The sequence below is a fragment of the Pundamilia nyererei genome, unplaced genomic scaffold (assembly GCF_000239375.1).
Source record: "Pundamilia nyererei isolate P.nyererei 1_Seehausen unplaced genomic scaffold, PunNye1.0 scaffold00123, whole genome shotgun sequence".
NCBI classification, from domain to species: domain Eukaryota; kingdom Metazoa; phylum Chordata; class Actinopteri; order Cichliformes; family Cichlidae; genus Pundamilia; species Pundamilia nyererei.
The window spans coordinates 702,859-719,717 of record NW_005187524.1 but is presented as its reverse complement, the minus strand read 5'-3'; the positions used below and the strand labels follow the sequence as shown (position 1 = coordinate 719,717).

General features: G+C 42.0%; 1 protein-coding gene across 5 annotated transcripts in view; it reads left to right on the top strand.

Moving 5' to 3' along the window:
* Nucleotides 1-16,859, top strand: part of LOC102197036 (regulator of G-protein signaling 6-like) — a 53,839-nt gene that overhangs the window by 18,938 nt on the left and 18,042 nt on the right. For all 5 annotated transcript variants that reach the window (XM_005742743.1, XM_005742742.1, XM_005742741.1 and 2 more), the window contains 8 exons: nucleotides 9,966-10,065; nucleotides 12,007-12,057; nucleotides 12,144-12,250; nucleotides 13,601-13,652; nucleotides 14,168-14,232; nucleotides 15,392-15,468; nucleotides 16,016-16,097; nucleotides 16,537-16,611. In XM_005742743.1, coding sequence (XP_005742800.1) covers nucleotides 9,966-10,065; nucleotides 12,007-12,057; nucleotides 12,144-12,250; nucleotides 13,601-13,652; nucleotides 14,168-14,232; nucleotides 15,392-15,468; nucleotides 16,016-16,097; nucleotides 16,537-16,611 — 609 coding nt within the window. The remainder of the gene's footprint in view (nucleotides 1-9,965; nucleotides 10,066-12,006; nucleotides 12,058-12,143; nucleotides 12,251-13,600; nucleotides 13,653-14,167; nucleotides 14,233-15,391; nucleotides 15,469-16,015; nucleotides 16,098-16,536; nucleotides 16,612-16,859) is intronic.

Genomic DNA, 16,859 nt, shown 5'->3' with positions numbered 1-16,859 from the left:
CCTCTGGTTTCCTCCTGAGAAAGCTTTGCATTGCAAAGTCTCCTGCGTCTCCCACATCAAGAGCAGACCTGTGTGTCCACTGAGGGACAAGGCCAACCTGGGCATGCCTCATCCTTTTCCTATTAACCCAATTCCCACCAGGACTTAAGGAATGGGACTGAGGTCTCAAAGAGTGGTGTGGTGGGGCATGGTTTGCGGTGCCGTGCGGACGCACCTGCACGGCATCCGCAATCACGCCCGCCGTGTTAAAACACGGGGACTCAGGGGTTGGTGTGTGTGTGGTGTGACGTGAATTAAATAAAGTTGGCTCTGAACGTTGCTCCGTGGTCCCGCCGTGCCTTATTCACGCCACAAGTGGCATGTCAGGGGGCAGTGACAACATGAATATAGAGAGATGGTACCACCTCAAACCAATTACATGCGGACATTATTACACAGTTGCAGTGCCCCAGATCTGAAGATGAACTGAGGCTATATTGATCAAGAAGATGAGAGCGATTCAAAGAGAGCTCGAATTCAGCACCACCTCTGTCTCACACACACACCAGACCTGAGCCCCTCCACTCCCAGGTGCTTTAATCGCTGCGCACCCTTAGAATAGCGCAACATTTCATACCCTTTTCATCTCCACTTTTACAGTGAACACTCTGTGACATGGAGGCAAGCCTTAGACTCCGGTGACTGAGAAGTTACGGCAGCGAGTGCACGAAGAAATCAAAAGCCGCTAAATGACAGAAAACCCTCTCTTCACAGATTTTTGAAACTGGCAGTCAGGGAGACAGTCGCAGATGCTTTCTGTGTGGTGCAGGCTGTTAGCTTTCTCTGCATTTGTTTGCATCATACCACCGCCCTCTCCGCCTCTCATTTTCATTTCTCACATGCCACAGCCCTGTATTGCTTTTCTGTCTCAATTAGAGACTAGAGACCAGAGATATTCTCCTCTCCTGCTCCCACATTGACATACACCGAGTCCCTCGTTTAAAATGCAGGTGCCGTTAGAGGTGTTTGCATTCAAAGTTGCACCCCTGCATTTAAATTGCCATGAGCAAGTGATCTCTGAGGTAAATCTCGCAAAGGAATGAACTGCAGGTAATACACAGTTCACTCCCAGTGGGGAAAATTACCTTTGCTCCACTGGTCCTGTGGCTGTTGCTCATTTCTGACATGTCTGATCTCATACACAGCAGAGTATGAGCAAGCCTGTGAAAGCAGCTAGTCCAATGTTGTTGTTGTCCTTCATTTGAGGCAGTTTTTGTTTTAAAAGTAGCCCCTGTATCTGTGCAGTGCACTTTGTTTTTAGAGTGGACAATCTGTTCAGAGCAGCAGCAGACTCCTTTTTTCCCCCCACTGCACTCGAGCCCTTAGCAACCCATGAAGTATCTAACAACAGACATTTACAAGAGGGGAGATGATCTTTTTCTGTCCTCCTTGAGTCTCATCAACAGAAAGGTGACCTGATGAGTCACTATGGTTTGTGGGCAGGCTTACGCTCGCCTGACTATAGGCTGTCTTAGCCAAGCCGTCTTTGCATTTGCAGTTTGCTCACAGCCCCAAAGCTTTGATTTGTAAGCATCTCATTTGATGCTGGAGAACAAAAAAGTAGCTTATTAATTCCTATTAAAAAAAGAAAGAAAACCCAAAAATGTAAAAGAATGATTTGAAAACAAGATTATCCCTCTTGTGCAAAGAAGTGGATCTGTAATTGTAATTTAGTCAGGCTGGCACGCTGCCCAGCATTTGAGCTTAACTTGACAAACTTTTAATTGCTCTGCTCCTCTTGACACCAGTGTTGCCATAGAAACGTACGCCAGTTTTCATAAGGGATCCTCGACCGGCCCAAACAAGCAGCTAACATCCTCATCAACACTTTCTGTTCCAGCACATGGGTCTGACTGGTTTAAAGTGAAGCTAGGCATCACAGTTGCACACTTCTGGATCTCATCAGTTTCCCTGAAGAGCATCCGGCAGTATGGGCAACCCAGTACTGGCTAATTGGACTTTCCATACAGCCCTATACCTACGTAGTTCTCCTTGACAGGAGCTCAAGAAACTTTTAATGTTTGTTACGTTTTCATTTGCAAATGAATCCACCCAGCTGGAGCAAAAATTCCCCTGAAGGGGCAGGGTGTGTTTGCATGGAGAGAATGTAAATATATATATATTTTTAAAAATCACTAAAAACTAATTGATTAGTGACAGGTTCACAGATCGTTTCACTGATCCACGGACGTGCACACATAACGTTCAGCAGGCTTTCATGAAATAATGTTACTAAGAGTGCAGATTTGAGTGAATAGGGTTCATTTTCTCCGTGTTTAGCAATTAACTTTAGTGCATTTATGATCCATTATCGCTAATGATTACAGGAATTACGTATGAAAGGCGCTGGCAAAAGTGAAAATGGCTTCACTAGGGTGTAAAAAGCTCTTTTTTTTTTCAGCTGCAGGACCTGATGGGAAAACAGTTGTTTATTGCAGAAAAGAAATGGCTTTTTCTGCAGGGCATTCCCATGGAGATGGCAATTTAGAGAAGAAATGGATCGCTGAATATGTCTGTTTCGGGCCGCCGACGCCTCAGTGAATTGCAATACCAGACGTAGCAGGTGATTTGGTGTCTTTCCTGTCCACATGACTGCGCACGGCTATGTGCCAGTGTGTGAGGGAGTTCACTCAAATGTGATTCATTAACACATCTCTAAAACCATCCAAGTTTCCAGCCATCACAATTTCCTGGCAGGGCTTTTCCATGGGAAAGAGAAGGGGCGTCTTCTTTCTCCAGCAGGCTTTATTCTCACCTCGTTCCCCAGGGCACCGCACACCAGCTGGAACTCGCTTAATTATGCACCCAGTTTGGCGCAGAGGTCAAAGTGGCACTCTGAGGAGTATTATATGACAGTCTAAGTTATTTAGCAACATCCACCAAGTTGTGGATGAGAACACTGATTTTTATGAAGAATGTTGCAATTGTTTTGCCGTATATATGTGCTTACATACATGTTTAAATTGTGTTCTTTATTCATATGAGAGCAACTCAACTCTACTCAACCAGCCAATATTAGGTACATCTTGCTAGTACTGAGCTGGACCCATAGATGCCCTCATTGTTTTGGAATAGATTCAACAAGGTGCTGGAAACCTCTTCAGAGATTTTGGTCCATATTAGGTTGATAATATCAGAGAGTTATTGCAGATTTGTTGGCTGCGCATCCGTAATGCTAACTTCCTGTTCCACCACATCCCAAAAGTGCTCCACTGGATTTAGATCTGGTAGCTATGGAGGCTACTTGAGTACAGGGAACTTATTGTCATGTTCAAGAAACCAGTTTGAGATAGTTTGAGGTTTCTGACATGGTAAAGTGTCCCGCTGGAAGCAGCCATCGGAAGATGGGTACACTCTCATTAGGAAAGAGCCCTAAGTGTGCCAAAAAATATCCCCTGTACCATTACACCATCTCCAGTCTGAATCAATGATAAAAGGCAGGATGAGTCACCATACCAGCTGAATGTCAGAGCAGAAATTGAGACTCATTAGACCAGGCAACGCTTTTCCAATCTACATTGTCACATTTTGGTTAGCCCATGGAAATTGTGGCACACACCAGGAGTACCTGGTGTGGTCTTCTAATGCTGTAGCTCATTTGCTTCAAGATTCAGTGTCCTGTGCATTCAGAGATGCTCTTCTTTGGTCATAGTAAGTGAATATTTGATTTACTGTTTCCATCCTTCAGCTCGAAGCAGTCTGGTCATTCTCCTCTAACCTCTGGTAACAAGGCCCTCACCAAATAATTTCTCTTTTTCACACCATTATCTGCAAACCCTTGAGATGGTTGCACAGCAAAATTGTCAGTTTCTGAAAATCTCAGAACAGCCAACATCACGCCATATCTATTTAAATAAACTGTTGCCCTCATTCTGATGCTCAGTTTAATCTTCAGCACAGGCTTACATGGTTGGTTATCGTTAGCATTTATTAGCAGTTGAACTAATAAAGCTAACAACTACTAGTCGTAACTGGCAACTAACAGAACTTATTGGTATTATTTGATACTGCAGCTAATTCAGCTCCAGTATATAGGAAATAAAAGTTAAATATTAGAAAATAATTTTGTATTAAAACAATTATCTTACTTTAAATCTTATAAGTCCAAAATACTAAAAGTTAGTGGTAACAGAGATTATATATGTAAAATGAAATGGAAGGATGCAGGCCACATTAATATGCCAGTGGTGTCCTGCTAGCCTGCAAGTGTCTGGAAATGTAGGTACTGCAAAATACAGAGATTATAACAACACAGTTGGAATGAAAGCAGCATGAAGGTCACTGTTCTATGATTCAGAAAAGGGGTCAGTGCAGCCATCTGCTGAGAAGGAACAGAGTTCAAGTTTAAAGCAGTGCACAGGCACACAGCAGCAGAGCGCAATCCAGAACAATATGTCGAAAGAAAGTGTGAAAGTAGTAACCGAACGGACACGACAAATGATTTGGAAGTAAAAAAACAAGCAGTATGCTGTGGGGCAATGGCAAATTAGCAGCTTTGAGGGAAGCTCTGTTAGGATAAAAGAAAAACATAATGATGACACGATGGTGGCCATCTTTAGCCTTTTGATGTGCTAATCCTGGCTAGTCATGAAAAAGCTTTGTTTTCTGGAGGTTTGTGAAGAGACAGATGTGGTCTTGACTTTAGATCGGTGGGTGAAGAAAGGACGAAAAACAATAAGGTTTATCGGTTTATAATGTGCTTGTGCTAAGGTCAGATATTTTGTACTATTTCTGAGACATATTCATATTTTTTCAGACTGTTCAGGTCCTGGTAAAGTCAGCAGATTGCTTATAGATTATAGTAAAATAAGTAACGAAATAAGGAGTGGATTTTTATTTAGTCACATTATAGGAGCATGAAGTTGGCAGTGAAATCCAGCTGCTTTCACTTACAATATCTTTTTTCATAATCTTCTGTAGTGAGAATGTAATGCCATCTCCAAACACAAATGAATGCTTGGATACTGAAAAGAAGACAAAAGCAGGGCTGCTTCAGGGAAAAACTTGAAAACCTGAAAACTTTTCAAAGCCTCATCACTGTTTCATTGTCACACACCCTAACACTGATGTCAGAATCATCTCCAGGCCAGACATTTTTCTTCTTTGCCCACCACCTAGACATCGGTCATTTTCCTCACTGCCCCCAAATCTCTTCCAACAATGACACAGTATGTGCCCGAGTCTCCTGATGACTGCTGAATCTTTAATGGCACTATTACTGCCGGATCCGTCTTTTAACAGCGGCGCTCTTATTTCTCAAGGCTGGGCCAGTTTTAAATAGCTTCATCTCTGGCCATTTTTGGAAAAAGAAAAAAAAATGGGCCCAGATTTTCAATTAGTAGGAGAAATGAATGTTTCCACACTTAAAGCCCAGCAACATATTGCATTCACATGATGGTTATTTATGCCGCTGATGCTCCCATTTGCTTTTATGTCACTTCATTAAGCATGTTCTTTAAATAACGTGGAGTAAATGGGATTTTTACATTTTTAATGTTTTTCTGATGTTCTTGTTGTGTTGGCTTTGCCATATTTCACCTCAAGCTCCATCGCACTTTCTCCCTTCATCCTTAACCTGCTACCGGTGCCAGACAAATTACTGGTCCTGCCTTAAGATAAGGTGGACAGGTGACAGCATGCACAAACGCACACGTTCATACACTGGCACAAAGGTGCACGCACACACGTGCTGCGAATGCAAACATACAATATGGTGGCAGGATACACAAGATAGTGTTCTCTTGATAATCATTTATAGAGCTCGGTGGCAAAGGACAAAGTGCTGTTATCGCTCGCGAGCAGCAATGTTAGGTGCTAAACAACCCTCCACACCACGCTGCAATGCCATTAGCCTGTGCATCAAGGAGATACAATGTGCACTTTCTGTAGCTGTGCCAAGAGCTTCTTGTCTGCTACTGGGAGGTAATGAGTTCTGTCTATGGAGAAATACTCAAACCAATGCCTGTAATCACAGGAAAAGAAAAGGAATTAACGTGTTGTTGTGCCTCAGTGGATTTGAGGAGTCCTTCAGAGTTGATTTCAAAGTTTTTCTTTCCTGCTCCTTTGAGCAGAAAGTTTCTCTTCAACATTGTGATGTTTCCCATTTCTAATCCCTGCGCCCTGGTTGTGCTGTTTGGGCTCACGTGCAGGTAAAAGCAGGTTTAAACGTAGAGCAGATGCAGCTCCTCTAATCTCTCCCTGCTCCTTTGTGAGAGATTTATGAACAGAGATGAAGCAGTCAGTCTTCATTGTAGATGCTCAATAATTTATGCCGAGACACTCTCTTATACTTATGGTGAGAGATTGGTAATTGTCTTGCCACACAGTCGTCATGCTTTCGATCATCTCTGTGCTCTGCATTATGTATGATATTAATTCATATACATCTGCATCTTATATTGTAGATTTATGGCGTATGTTTATGAACCATCCATTTAAAGCTTTGCCAGGGAGGATGATTACCTTGTTTAAAGTGGTTGAGTAGGCAGGAAGTACCGTGGGAAAACTCTCTGCTTGTTTTCTTTCTCTTTACACTCCGGGGCACGTTTCTGAAGTTTTGGTGGTAATCTTAGTAAAGATATTCTGCTAAATTAAGAAAATGTCAAGAAATGGTTTTGATCTCACAAACAGGTGAAATACAAAGTACACAGCCACCTTTATTCAGCTGATGATGGACAGCTGAGAAGATAAAATCTACTATCTGGTCATCCCATTAAAGATTTAATCGCTTTGCAAATATAAATTGTGCAAAAGTCTCGTGGCACCCCTCATTTCTTTGTATTTTGCTAGAAAACTGCAAAAGGCTCAATAATGTTTTGATACATTTGCAAATAGAAAAGGAAATACAGCATAAGATAAACACAAAGTTTGTATCGTTCTAAAGAGCTTCAGAGTCAATATTTGGTGTGACCACCTTTATTTTTCTCACATCCTGAACTCTCTTAAAAAGCTTTCTCGTAGTTTCTTGAAATTTGTCTTCGGGAACAGTTCTCCAGGCTTCTTGAAGGACATTCAAAACTCTTCTTTGGATGTTTGCTGCCTTTTGTTCTGTTCTCTTGTCGATGTTGATCATACACTGCATCAGTGCTGTTTGCATCTGGACTGTTTCACCTCTCTCCCTGACCTCCTCCGTACATAATAATGACAAGTTGAACCAAACTTTTCAAATTTCAGTCTAATTCTTGTGTAATTTGGCGTAAAAGCCTTTTCTCCCCGTTTCTCTTCCTTAAGAAAGCCTTCTTGACAGGCACTCTTCCACTGAGACCGTTTCCGATAACGCTTCAGTGAACAGTAGATGGATTAACTTATGGGTCAGATGTATCTCTCAGGTCCTTTTTTAGGTATTTGCTGGATTTATTTATTTATTTTTTAAAGGGCATGACTTTCAGATAGTGTTCATCTGCTATAGATTGTTTTTTAGGGCTACCACATTTTCCTTTGTGCTCCACATGTCTAGTTTCACTGCACGCCATATTGAGATATGCCAAGTTATTGGCTAATAGCTCTTTGGAAATCACTTTAGTGCTGCAAAAACGCTCATTAGGCCTGTCAAATTGTGTTATCTTTGGCATTTTGTTGGCATGTTTGACATACAATTCAAACCAACTCTTTGCAAAGTTGTCTGCCATGTGTAGACACAACACTAGTGTTTCCCTACAGTTAGGTGCATTTTTATGATTAAATTATTTATAGCATGTTGACATTTGCTAGTACAAGAGACAAAATATAGCCTAATCTTATAAACTGCACTCAAAAAAGAAACTTTGCCATGCAAACTGAAAAGGTAAGAGACCACCAAACTTACTGTTGATTATCTTTAGCAGTTAATCTAATGATTGCTCCAATAGTTGACTAAAAATCACAAATATAAAAACAATAGTTGTTATGCAGAAACTCCAGAGACCAAATTCAGCAAGATTCCTCTTCCAGTAGCCATAAACATTAAACGCAATCCCACAGTTGTTGTTGTTGTTGTCATTATTTCATAAATAAACAAACTGGTGATTTCTGACAATCAGATGGCATGGCTAAAAATGTAGTGTTATATGGAGCTCATCCCCTCAGACTACTCTATGTTAAATGATGGATGAACAGTGGCGAGAAGAGACAAAGGGGGATCATAAGTATGCCATGACTGGGAGCACAGCATGATGCTTTGTGCCTGTCACCATGACTTGAAGTCAGTTGCAACCGGGTGGAATGAGGAGGGGGGCTCACTGTAGCTTGCTGTGGATGAGAGGAAAAACATAATAATTTTGCTAAAATGTTATCATGCCTACGAGTTGGACACTCAGAATTCACCTCATCAGCTTTTTTCTTACAGTAGCTGTGTGCATGATTATGTCTGTGAGCATTTCAGTGTGTTTACTTACTAGACAGAAGCTAAGAGAGCCATAAAGAATTTAATAGCCATCTAAACAATCTACATTTGGCTGGTTGCTCATGAACCAGTTAAGTGTGCAAAATCAGCTTCTTTTGGACTCTAGTGAGACTCCACCAGGCACCACAGCACTCACTGCTCAATACATGACCCGACTGTTCCTATAAATTATGGACTCTGTGACTATAATTGACCTTTTTTTTTAAAATAAAAAAAAGAACAGTTTAGTGTAAATTTCAGTTTCTTTAAGTGTGTGTTTGAGAATGGATGTTTGCTTGATTCTGTATATGTTCTCCCTGTGGAGCAGCAGCATGATGTGCTGTGTCGAGCAGTCGAGCGTTCCTAATTATAGGCGGCTGTTATGTGATGTGTTTGGGGGTATAGCTGCGTCGGAGGTGTGATGTTTATCTCTACCTCCAGGAATAGCTGTGACATCCTTTTTCAACTGGTCAAAACCTCTGAATAATGCTGCTGTTGCTCCTGTAAGTTTTATCACAGTGTGCTTATATTGCCATTCAAATATCGTGCCTGCATATGTTTCAATAAATACTTGAATTCTACCAAACCTCTGGTCCAGGTTTGCCCTGTTTTGCAAGACTGAGCTTTATAGAGTGGAACATGTCACAGGGTGCCAGTTTATGTCAATGTAAGAACTACACATCTACACATGTGATGATTCATGATCGTGGACTTGGATTAGACTGACCTCGGGTCATTTTCCAGCATCAGTCCTTCCAACAGGTATTAGATGGCATTTGTGTTTGGCTGGTTGTCAAATAATAATAATGATAATAACAATAATAATGTGTTTACTACTACTACTTGTTATGTTGCCCTCAAGTTGCAAAGTGAAGCTTTAACTTATTCATGCTGCCACTTTTAGACTGGTTTTGATTACTGTCCCTTCTAGTACTATAATTATAGTAGTGCTGGAGGCACGCCTCCTTTCTTTACTCTTTGCTTCCAAGAGGCCAGACTCAAAATTTCACTAATTTGGCTGAGGTATGACAACGCCTGGACTGAATATCAGCGGCAAATTTAAATGCTTGGTTCAAATGGTTGTCGCTATGTGCAGAGTACGACACGGAGCATCTACAGCCATCTGTAAAACAGACAGGAAGCTCTGTCATGGTTTGGGACTGCATTCAGCCTGTGATGTTGTAGATCTTGTCAAAATTGATAGAATTATGAATGCAGAAAAATACCATCAGACTTGCATGCTACTCCACCATGCAGTACCATCTGGTGTCCAATTGGCAATGGCTTCATTTTGCAGTATGACAATGAGCCCAAACACACTGCCAATGCAGTAAAAGCATACCTTGATACAAAAACACACAGTGGAACACTATTGGTCACAGACTGTCCTCCCAAGACCTACATTATTGAAGCAGTGTGAGATCATGTTGGTAGAACAAAAGAAGGGAATAGAACAAAAGGCAGCCAACATATTTTCTTTCAAACTGTGTTACTCTATTTTTTGTGTTAATGCTGGCTGTTGTAGAAAATCTATTTCATTGAAATCCTCCATCTGGCCTCCCCACAGATTGAAGACATTGTTACACGAATCCAAGATGAGAAAGCAGGAGGTGTAGCCATACGGACTGTCAAAAGCTTCCTCTCCAAGATCCCAAGTGTGGTATCAGGTTAGTATTTGTGTGTGTGTGTGTGTGTGTGTGTGTGTGTGTGTGTGTGTGTGTGTGTGTGTGTGTGTGTGTGTGTGTGTGTGTGTGTGTGCACGCACCTGTTTAGACATCTTTGTGGGGACCAACAGTCACTTATGAGGACAAAGGTGCCTGTCCTCATGAGTTTAAAGGCATTTTTGAGACTCAAAATGTGGTTTTAGTGTCAGGGTTATAATTAGGTTATTGTTAGGTTTAGGATAAGGGTCAGGGTTAGGCACTCATTTTTGATGGTTAGAGTTAGGGTAAGCGGCTAGGGAAAGCATTATGTCAATTAGATGTCCTCACTAAGATATTAAAACGAGAATGTGTGTGTGTATGTGTGTGATCCCCATTGCTAATCAGTACAAACTTGTCCCAAGTGATTTATTCTATGATCAAACATAACTATCCATCCCAACTCAGACGACAATGTCCACCACCACAAGGCACAATGGTTTGGTGTGTGAGTCACTTTGTCAGATACCAGATGGGACACCATATTGGGGAGTTGGGAGATTTTTGGATCAACCTTTTAGTCAGTACTCTATCACCACCATTAGTGTGACACAACATGAGGGAAGAATACCGTACCATCCTTTCTGAAGAAAGAGGCTCGTAGAGTCGATCCTAAGGTACGATAAAGCTGTTATTGGTGGCACATGGTGGACCAGCATCTTATTAAGACACTTTATGTTGGCTTTTCCTCTAAATTGTCCCCCCATCTATACAAAATCATAAATCAGCAACTGGAAAAAAAAACCAAGTAAACGCTTGTTAGTGCAGTCTAACTGAAAGCTGTGTCTGCACACTTTGGCTGCTGTTGACTGATTTCAGATTGTTCAGCTCAAACACAATCAGTGACTAAAAACAGAACATAGGAAAAGGTGGGCTTAGGGATTAGGGTTGGGGCATTTCAAGCAAAAGCTCTCCTCCCTATCCACTTGGAAAAATTCGACTAATCTTCCAAGATTGCCCCCAGATGACTTTGCACAGACTTGCAGATTTGCCAACTTTACCTATGCTGGGCCTCATTTAGCGGACTTTGGCTTTGCTTTTTTAGAAGAGCATTAGATGCTACCATAGATTTAAGATATAAGAACAGTTGCATAAAATATTTGATATCTTTGTAACTGCAGTATTCACAAATGTCAAACATCCCTTGCAGGAACACAATGCAGACTCGCGCCCTCTCCTCTTGCGTTTTGCACATGAAGGCAGGTGTCAGAGTGAGTTTCTGTGGTCAGGGTGGAAGCAAAGTGTGCCTGCCACTCTGAAATGTCACCTTTTTGGTTAAGTAAGATAATACAGGTTAAATGGATCTGTTTTTTTCAGCGGCTGTTTATCTGTGTGTGAGGCAGTCAGTGAAGAAAGTACGACCTTTTGGGCTCATTTAAATTGCAGCTACTACTGTTAGAGGCAGATGATGTCTTTGCCAATAAGACCTTGGCCATTGAGGAAAGTGCCCGTGGTGCCGTGCTGCCCTTGTAACTATCACAGAAAAGCTCCTCTCTTCTTTCTCTCTGTCTCCACAAACTGTCCTCATTTACGTTTGTACTGCTGTGTGCCCGTGTATGAAGTGAGTCACCCTCACGGACGACGGGGTTGCTCCCCGTCCCGAGGCTGTTTCTGAGTCACTCCTTCACATGGCTCCCCCAGGACCGACAGCCTCACGGTTTCTCTCTCCAGCCTCTGCTATGTGTAAGACGGGGCCAAAAATCGAGCCGTCCAGGAGCGAAAAGAGAACGAACCGCACCCTGATTACTTAACGTTATATTTACACACCTATTCAGCTTTGACCCACAGCTTCAAAGGGACGTGATCACAAAGCGTATTTGTGTTTTCCACATTGCGGCTTTTGTTGAAACTGTTGCAGAGCTGGAATTGTGACGCCTCTTCTAACCCGTGTCCTTCTGTGAATAACAGGGGCGGACATTGTTCAGTGGCTGATGAAAAACCTCTCCATAGAAGATCCAGGTAAATGTCAGTACATGTAAGCACAGCAGAGCTTCCAATCGAAGACGACGGCAGCTTCACGTGTCTGCTTTCTTTCATGTCACCAGCTGAAGCCATCCATCTGGGCAGTTTGATCGCTGCCCATGGATACGTCTTCCCCATCTCTGACCACGTTCTGACGCTTAAAGATGACGGAACCCTTTATCGCTTCCAGGTACGAAAAAAAATCCACCTTGGGCCTGTCCTTGATATGTGTTAGAAGGCCTTTAAATATAGAATAATGAGCTGATGGCAGTTTATCAGAGGGATGTGTTTATTGCGTGATACTAATGAGAGCAATCCCTCCTAAGCCTATTACTCATCCCACCAAGGTCGATACTGTGTACCCCTGCTGGATGCTTCATCAGAGCAGGAGGTGGCCTGTAGAACTGGGCCGATGGGTCAGTAATGCAGCTTGTCAGTCTGGTGGTTTTGTTTTGTTTTTTTTCCTTTGCTCCTTCTTCTTCTTATACAGCACGAACACTGACAGATCTGTCTGATGGCTACAGACTCTGCTATGACTCATTACTGTGACTGGGCCATTAGCATCTTAATCCAGCAAACAGGCTACGCCAGGCAAGCTCCCCTATGGGAAGCGCTGAGCTGGCTACACGCTGGCTCTGCACTTTTTGCTGTTGCCAACCGTCCCTCGGCCCCTCCTCAGTCTACCGCTGGATGCATTTATCTTCACCTATTGCTCAAGATTAAAAGCCATTATTGCGGCTGTGCAGCGAGGGCAGCGAATGCCGCGCTTCCTTATTCAGCAGAGGCTAAAAATATTCCCTCTGATGTTGTCGTGATGCAACAGGCTCGCGTCATCGGAACCTCTGAAAAGAGTCCACAGTGGGTTTGAAATGCACTGGCCAGCCTACATTGCAAGAAATAGTGTCAGGGGGAATTTTGAATTGCTAGTCTACAAAAAAAAAAGAAATTTTAAATATGTGCTACACCAGGAGAAGACCCAGATTTGATTATGTGCCTTCTGCTGTTTGTCACAAATTCACAGTTTTGTGCACAGAGTGGTGACTTTCTTTTGATTTGTCATAATTTCTTCCTCTCCGAATCCAAATGACACCGCTGAATGAGAGCACGTTAACTTTCCTGTTCATTACATTCAAACCAGCACACTCATCAGTGCCGGGCCTTTGCTCCCGAGCTAATTGCTTTTATGACAAATAGTGCGAATGAAAAATGTCCATGATAAGTTCTAATTTTGCCCTGTTATTAAGAGCGTGTGATAGATGTGAATGATCCATTAATAATGGACTTGAGAATGAACTTTGAATGCATAATATCACTTGTAGTAGACTTTAAGATAGAGAGACTGCAGCTACCATTGCCATTGCAGATCATTACCTGGAGCGCACAGAGGTCAAAGGTCACAATCACACAAAGAGTACTCATCCATAAAAGGGGCAGGGGTAGTGGAAGTATTTGCTGTTTTTTTACTTGATGATAAAAAAAATTGATTATTTGTGTAAATAAGCAAAATCTTTTTTTTATTTATTCTTCCTGCTTTCATCAGTCTCCATACTTCTGGCCTTCAAACTGTTGGGAACCCGAGAACACAGACTATGGTGAGTCACACGCTATTCCCTGTTTCTCCATCGGTGAGATCTCCCTAATGCCTTCAGCTGTCTCATTTTCTCCACAACTGACATCTGTAGCTCTGTGGCCGACACTCACTGAGTATTGATCCATTCCCTGTAATGTATCTGGCCCCCGAGGAACCCCACCCCCGCACCCACCACCACCCCCTTCCCTCCTAACACCACCAGGGAGAATCCTGTGGGATACAATTACTGTAGCTTAACAAAATAAAGGGACAGTCACTGCTTTGACAGCATCTCTGGCTATCTGCATGGCATTTACTCGAGGTTTGGTATTTCAAAAGAGAACACATGGCCTGCCTGGCTGCTCTGGCAGGATGTGCATTAGTTCACACAGCTGCGGCCTTGGTTTAAAAAAAAAAAAGCAAACAAAGAAATCCCACCATGCATTGCAAGTATTCTTTTTGTTGTTGTTTTATTGTAGTTATGACAGTGCTTATTCCCCTCTCTATGTTTCACTCTTTGTCTTTGTCACCCTGCAGCCATTTACCTGTGCAAGCGCACGATGCAGAATAAAGCCAGGCTTGAGCTCGCTGACTACGAGGCTGTAAGTAAACTGTCGTTTTGGTTTAGCGATCGCCAGAAAGCTCCCAATTCAATTCCATCATAGTGCATGAACCATAGTATGATGATGCTCTCGATTTCCTGTTTTCCTTCACTTTGTTGAAAAACCAAAAACGTGCTGAAGCAGTCTCTTCTGGGCTTTTAAAATAACAAAATGTATTTACAAGAGGATAAGAAAAGGAAAACAAACAAACAACAAAAAAGAAGAACAACAACATCAAATTCTGAAAGGTAGATTTCTTTTCCAGGAACACCACTTTGAGGAATACAATGCAGTCATTTACCGGCCCCCAAATGTAAATAAAAATATCTTTAGGTATACCTGCATCAGCAGATCGATACAGTCTCAGGAGGGGCATTGCTGCAGTGCTGATCTCGTTGTTACACAATAGCAATCCGCTACACTTTAATATTCTAAATGACTCTGCAACTATTGTCCAGCGGACTTCCTTTCACTCCTATTCAGGTCACTTTATGCCTTCAGGCCTCATTGCTTTCACTGATAACATGCCTGCTTCTGTAGTTTTTTTTTTCCCTCTGATTTTGTAACAAGCTCACATACTGTACTAATGCTTGAATAGCTTTTTGGAACCCAATGTTCACTTACAGGCACCAAAAAATGCAATTTCTACAGGTAAATACTGTTTATGATCATTGTTATAGTAATAAATAAACCTGAGAGATAAACAATCCACAAAAAGCACATTATCACCTCTCTTATTACCACAGGATACCTTGATTGGTTAGGACTGTAAACCCTTAACTCTAATGTTATGTTTTAGAACCAAGCAACTTAAATTTGTTTCATAAAATGTTAAAAATTATTGATGCAAGTTAATTCCCGTGTATGTCAGGTCTTGAGAAAGCATCTACTGTGCCTAATTATAAAGCGCATCTAACTTTCCCACAGTTATCCCTGTGGGGAATGCGTTTAATCATTGCAGTTTACTGGAGATGAAATCAATGATGTATACTGAAACAATATACCTGTGTGAAACTCACACTACATGTGGTATCGGCATCTTGTCATAAAAGTGAAGGCATCAGAGTGAAAAATCCAAGGGCCTTGAAATCAAAGTCAAGCCCTTGAAGATAAACTCCTTAAGTCTTCCTCTTACACCGTGTCTGATTGGCTCCTCCAGGAGAACCTCGCCAGGCTGCAGAGGGCTTTCGCCAGGAAGTGGGAATTTATCTTCATGCAAGCTGAGGCTCAAGTCAAGTGAGTATATCAGTTAATTTTCAAACTTCAGCACTAATGTGACAGGATAGATGTTGATACAATCAGGTTTAGAGAATGCTGAGCTTTGGCTGCCTGCACAGTGTTTGTGTTCTTTGTAAGCCTGACACCTGGTGGCTGAAATGTGCAAGTGCAGCGATAGTGCTGCAGTTAATGGCATACAGTAGCTGTCATTCTTGTCTTTTATTAAAATAGAAAATCAAAGTCTTGGCATCATTTAGTTGTTGCTGCTCTGTGGCTGTAAACGTGAGGATATAAAAAAAAGGCTTCTTATGTCTGGATAGTAACGACAACAAGCAAATGCCAGCTGGTAAATGTCAGTTATGTAAGAGCTAGGTCCCACCAGGCCTCTCTTGGTGAACTGAGCAGACAGGTTAAGACCTACACTCCTGAGTTTCTTTGCTCTTTTGTCTGGCCTGTCTGTGTTTTTAACGTATGCCGGCAGCAGAGAGCAAGTATGGACCTTAGAGGGTTAATATTTCAGAGCCGTGAGCGTTTTATTTTAAAGACCTGTATCCTCTGCTCTCAGGATTGACAGGAAGAAGGACAAGGCGGAGAGGAAGATCCTTGACAGCCAGGAGAGGGCATTTTGGGACGTTCATCGGCCAGTGGTGAGTAACAGGGCAAGGCAAGGCAAGTTTATTTGCATAGCACAATTCAACAACAAGGTGATTCAAAGCCAAAATAAGGAAAAGAAAAAGTGCAGAAAGGAAAAAAGAGAGTCACATGGTTCAACTAAAAAATGGAAATGAACTCAACAAAAGAACAGAAAAGAAGGGATGTTTTGTAGGTAGACAGTTTTAGCATTTAAACACTGAAAAGAGCAGATTTAGCTCCACATACTGTCCAGCAGATAGCCATGTTGTGTTGTTGGTAGCACAATCAGATTTGGTGCCAGTCAATTTGCATAAGAGTCTTTTGTCAGTGTGGCGTTGCTCAATAGAGCACCAGCACCATATTGTGTGAGCAGCACAAGTGTAGACAATACATGCTGGAGAAACAGTCTTATCTGACCCAGAAACATGCTTTGTCTGCTGCTGCCTCCCACAGCCAGGCTGTGTCAACACCACAGAGATGGACATCCGCAAGTGCCGAAGAGAGAAGAACCCACACAGGGTAAAAAAGGTGAGAGGAAGAGACAAGCTGCCACCAACCACGTTCATTTTTAAATTAACTCTGCTGCTTAGTCATATATATATATATACATATATATATTTAGGGGTGCAACGATACACAAAATTCACGGTTCGGTTCGATACTTTGGTGTCACGGTTCGATATTTTTTCGATACAAAAAAATGTTCATGCCTTTTTAATTTGTCATTTATTAAAATTATAAATATATATTTTAACTCAAAAGTACAGTTTTTAAAT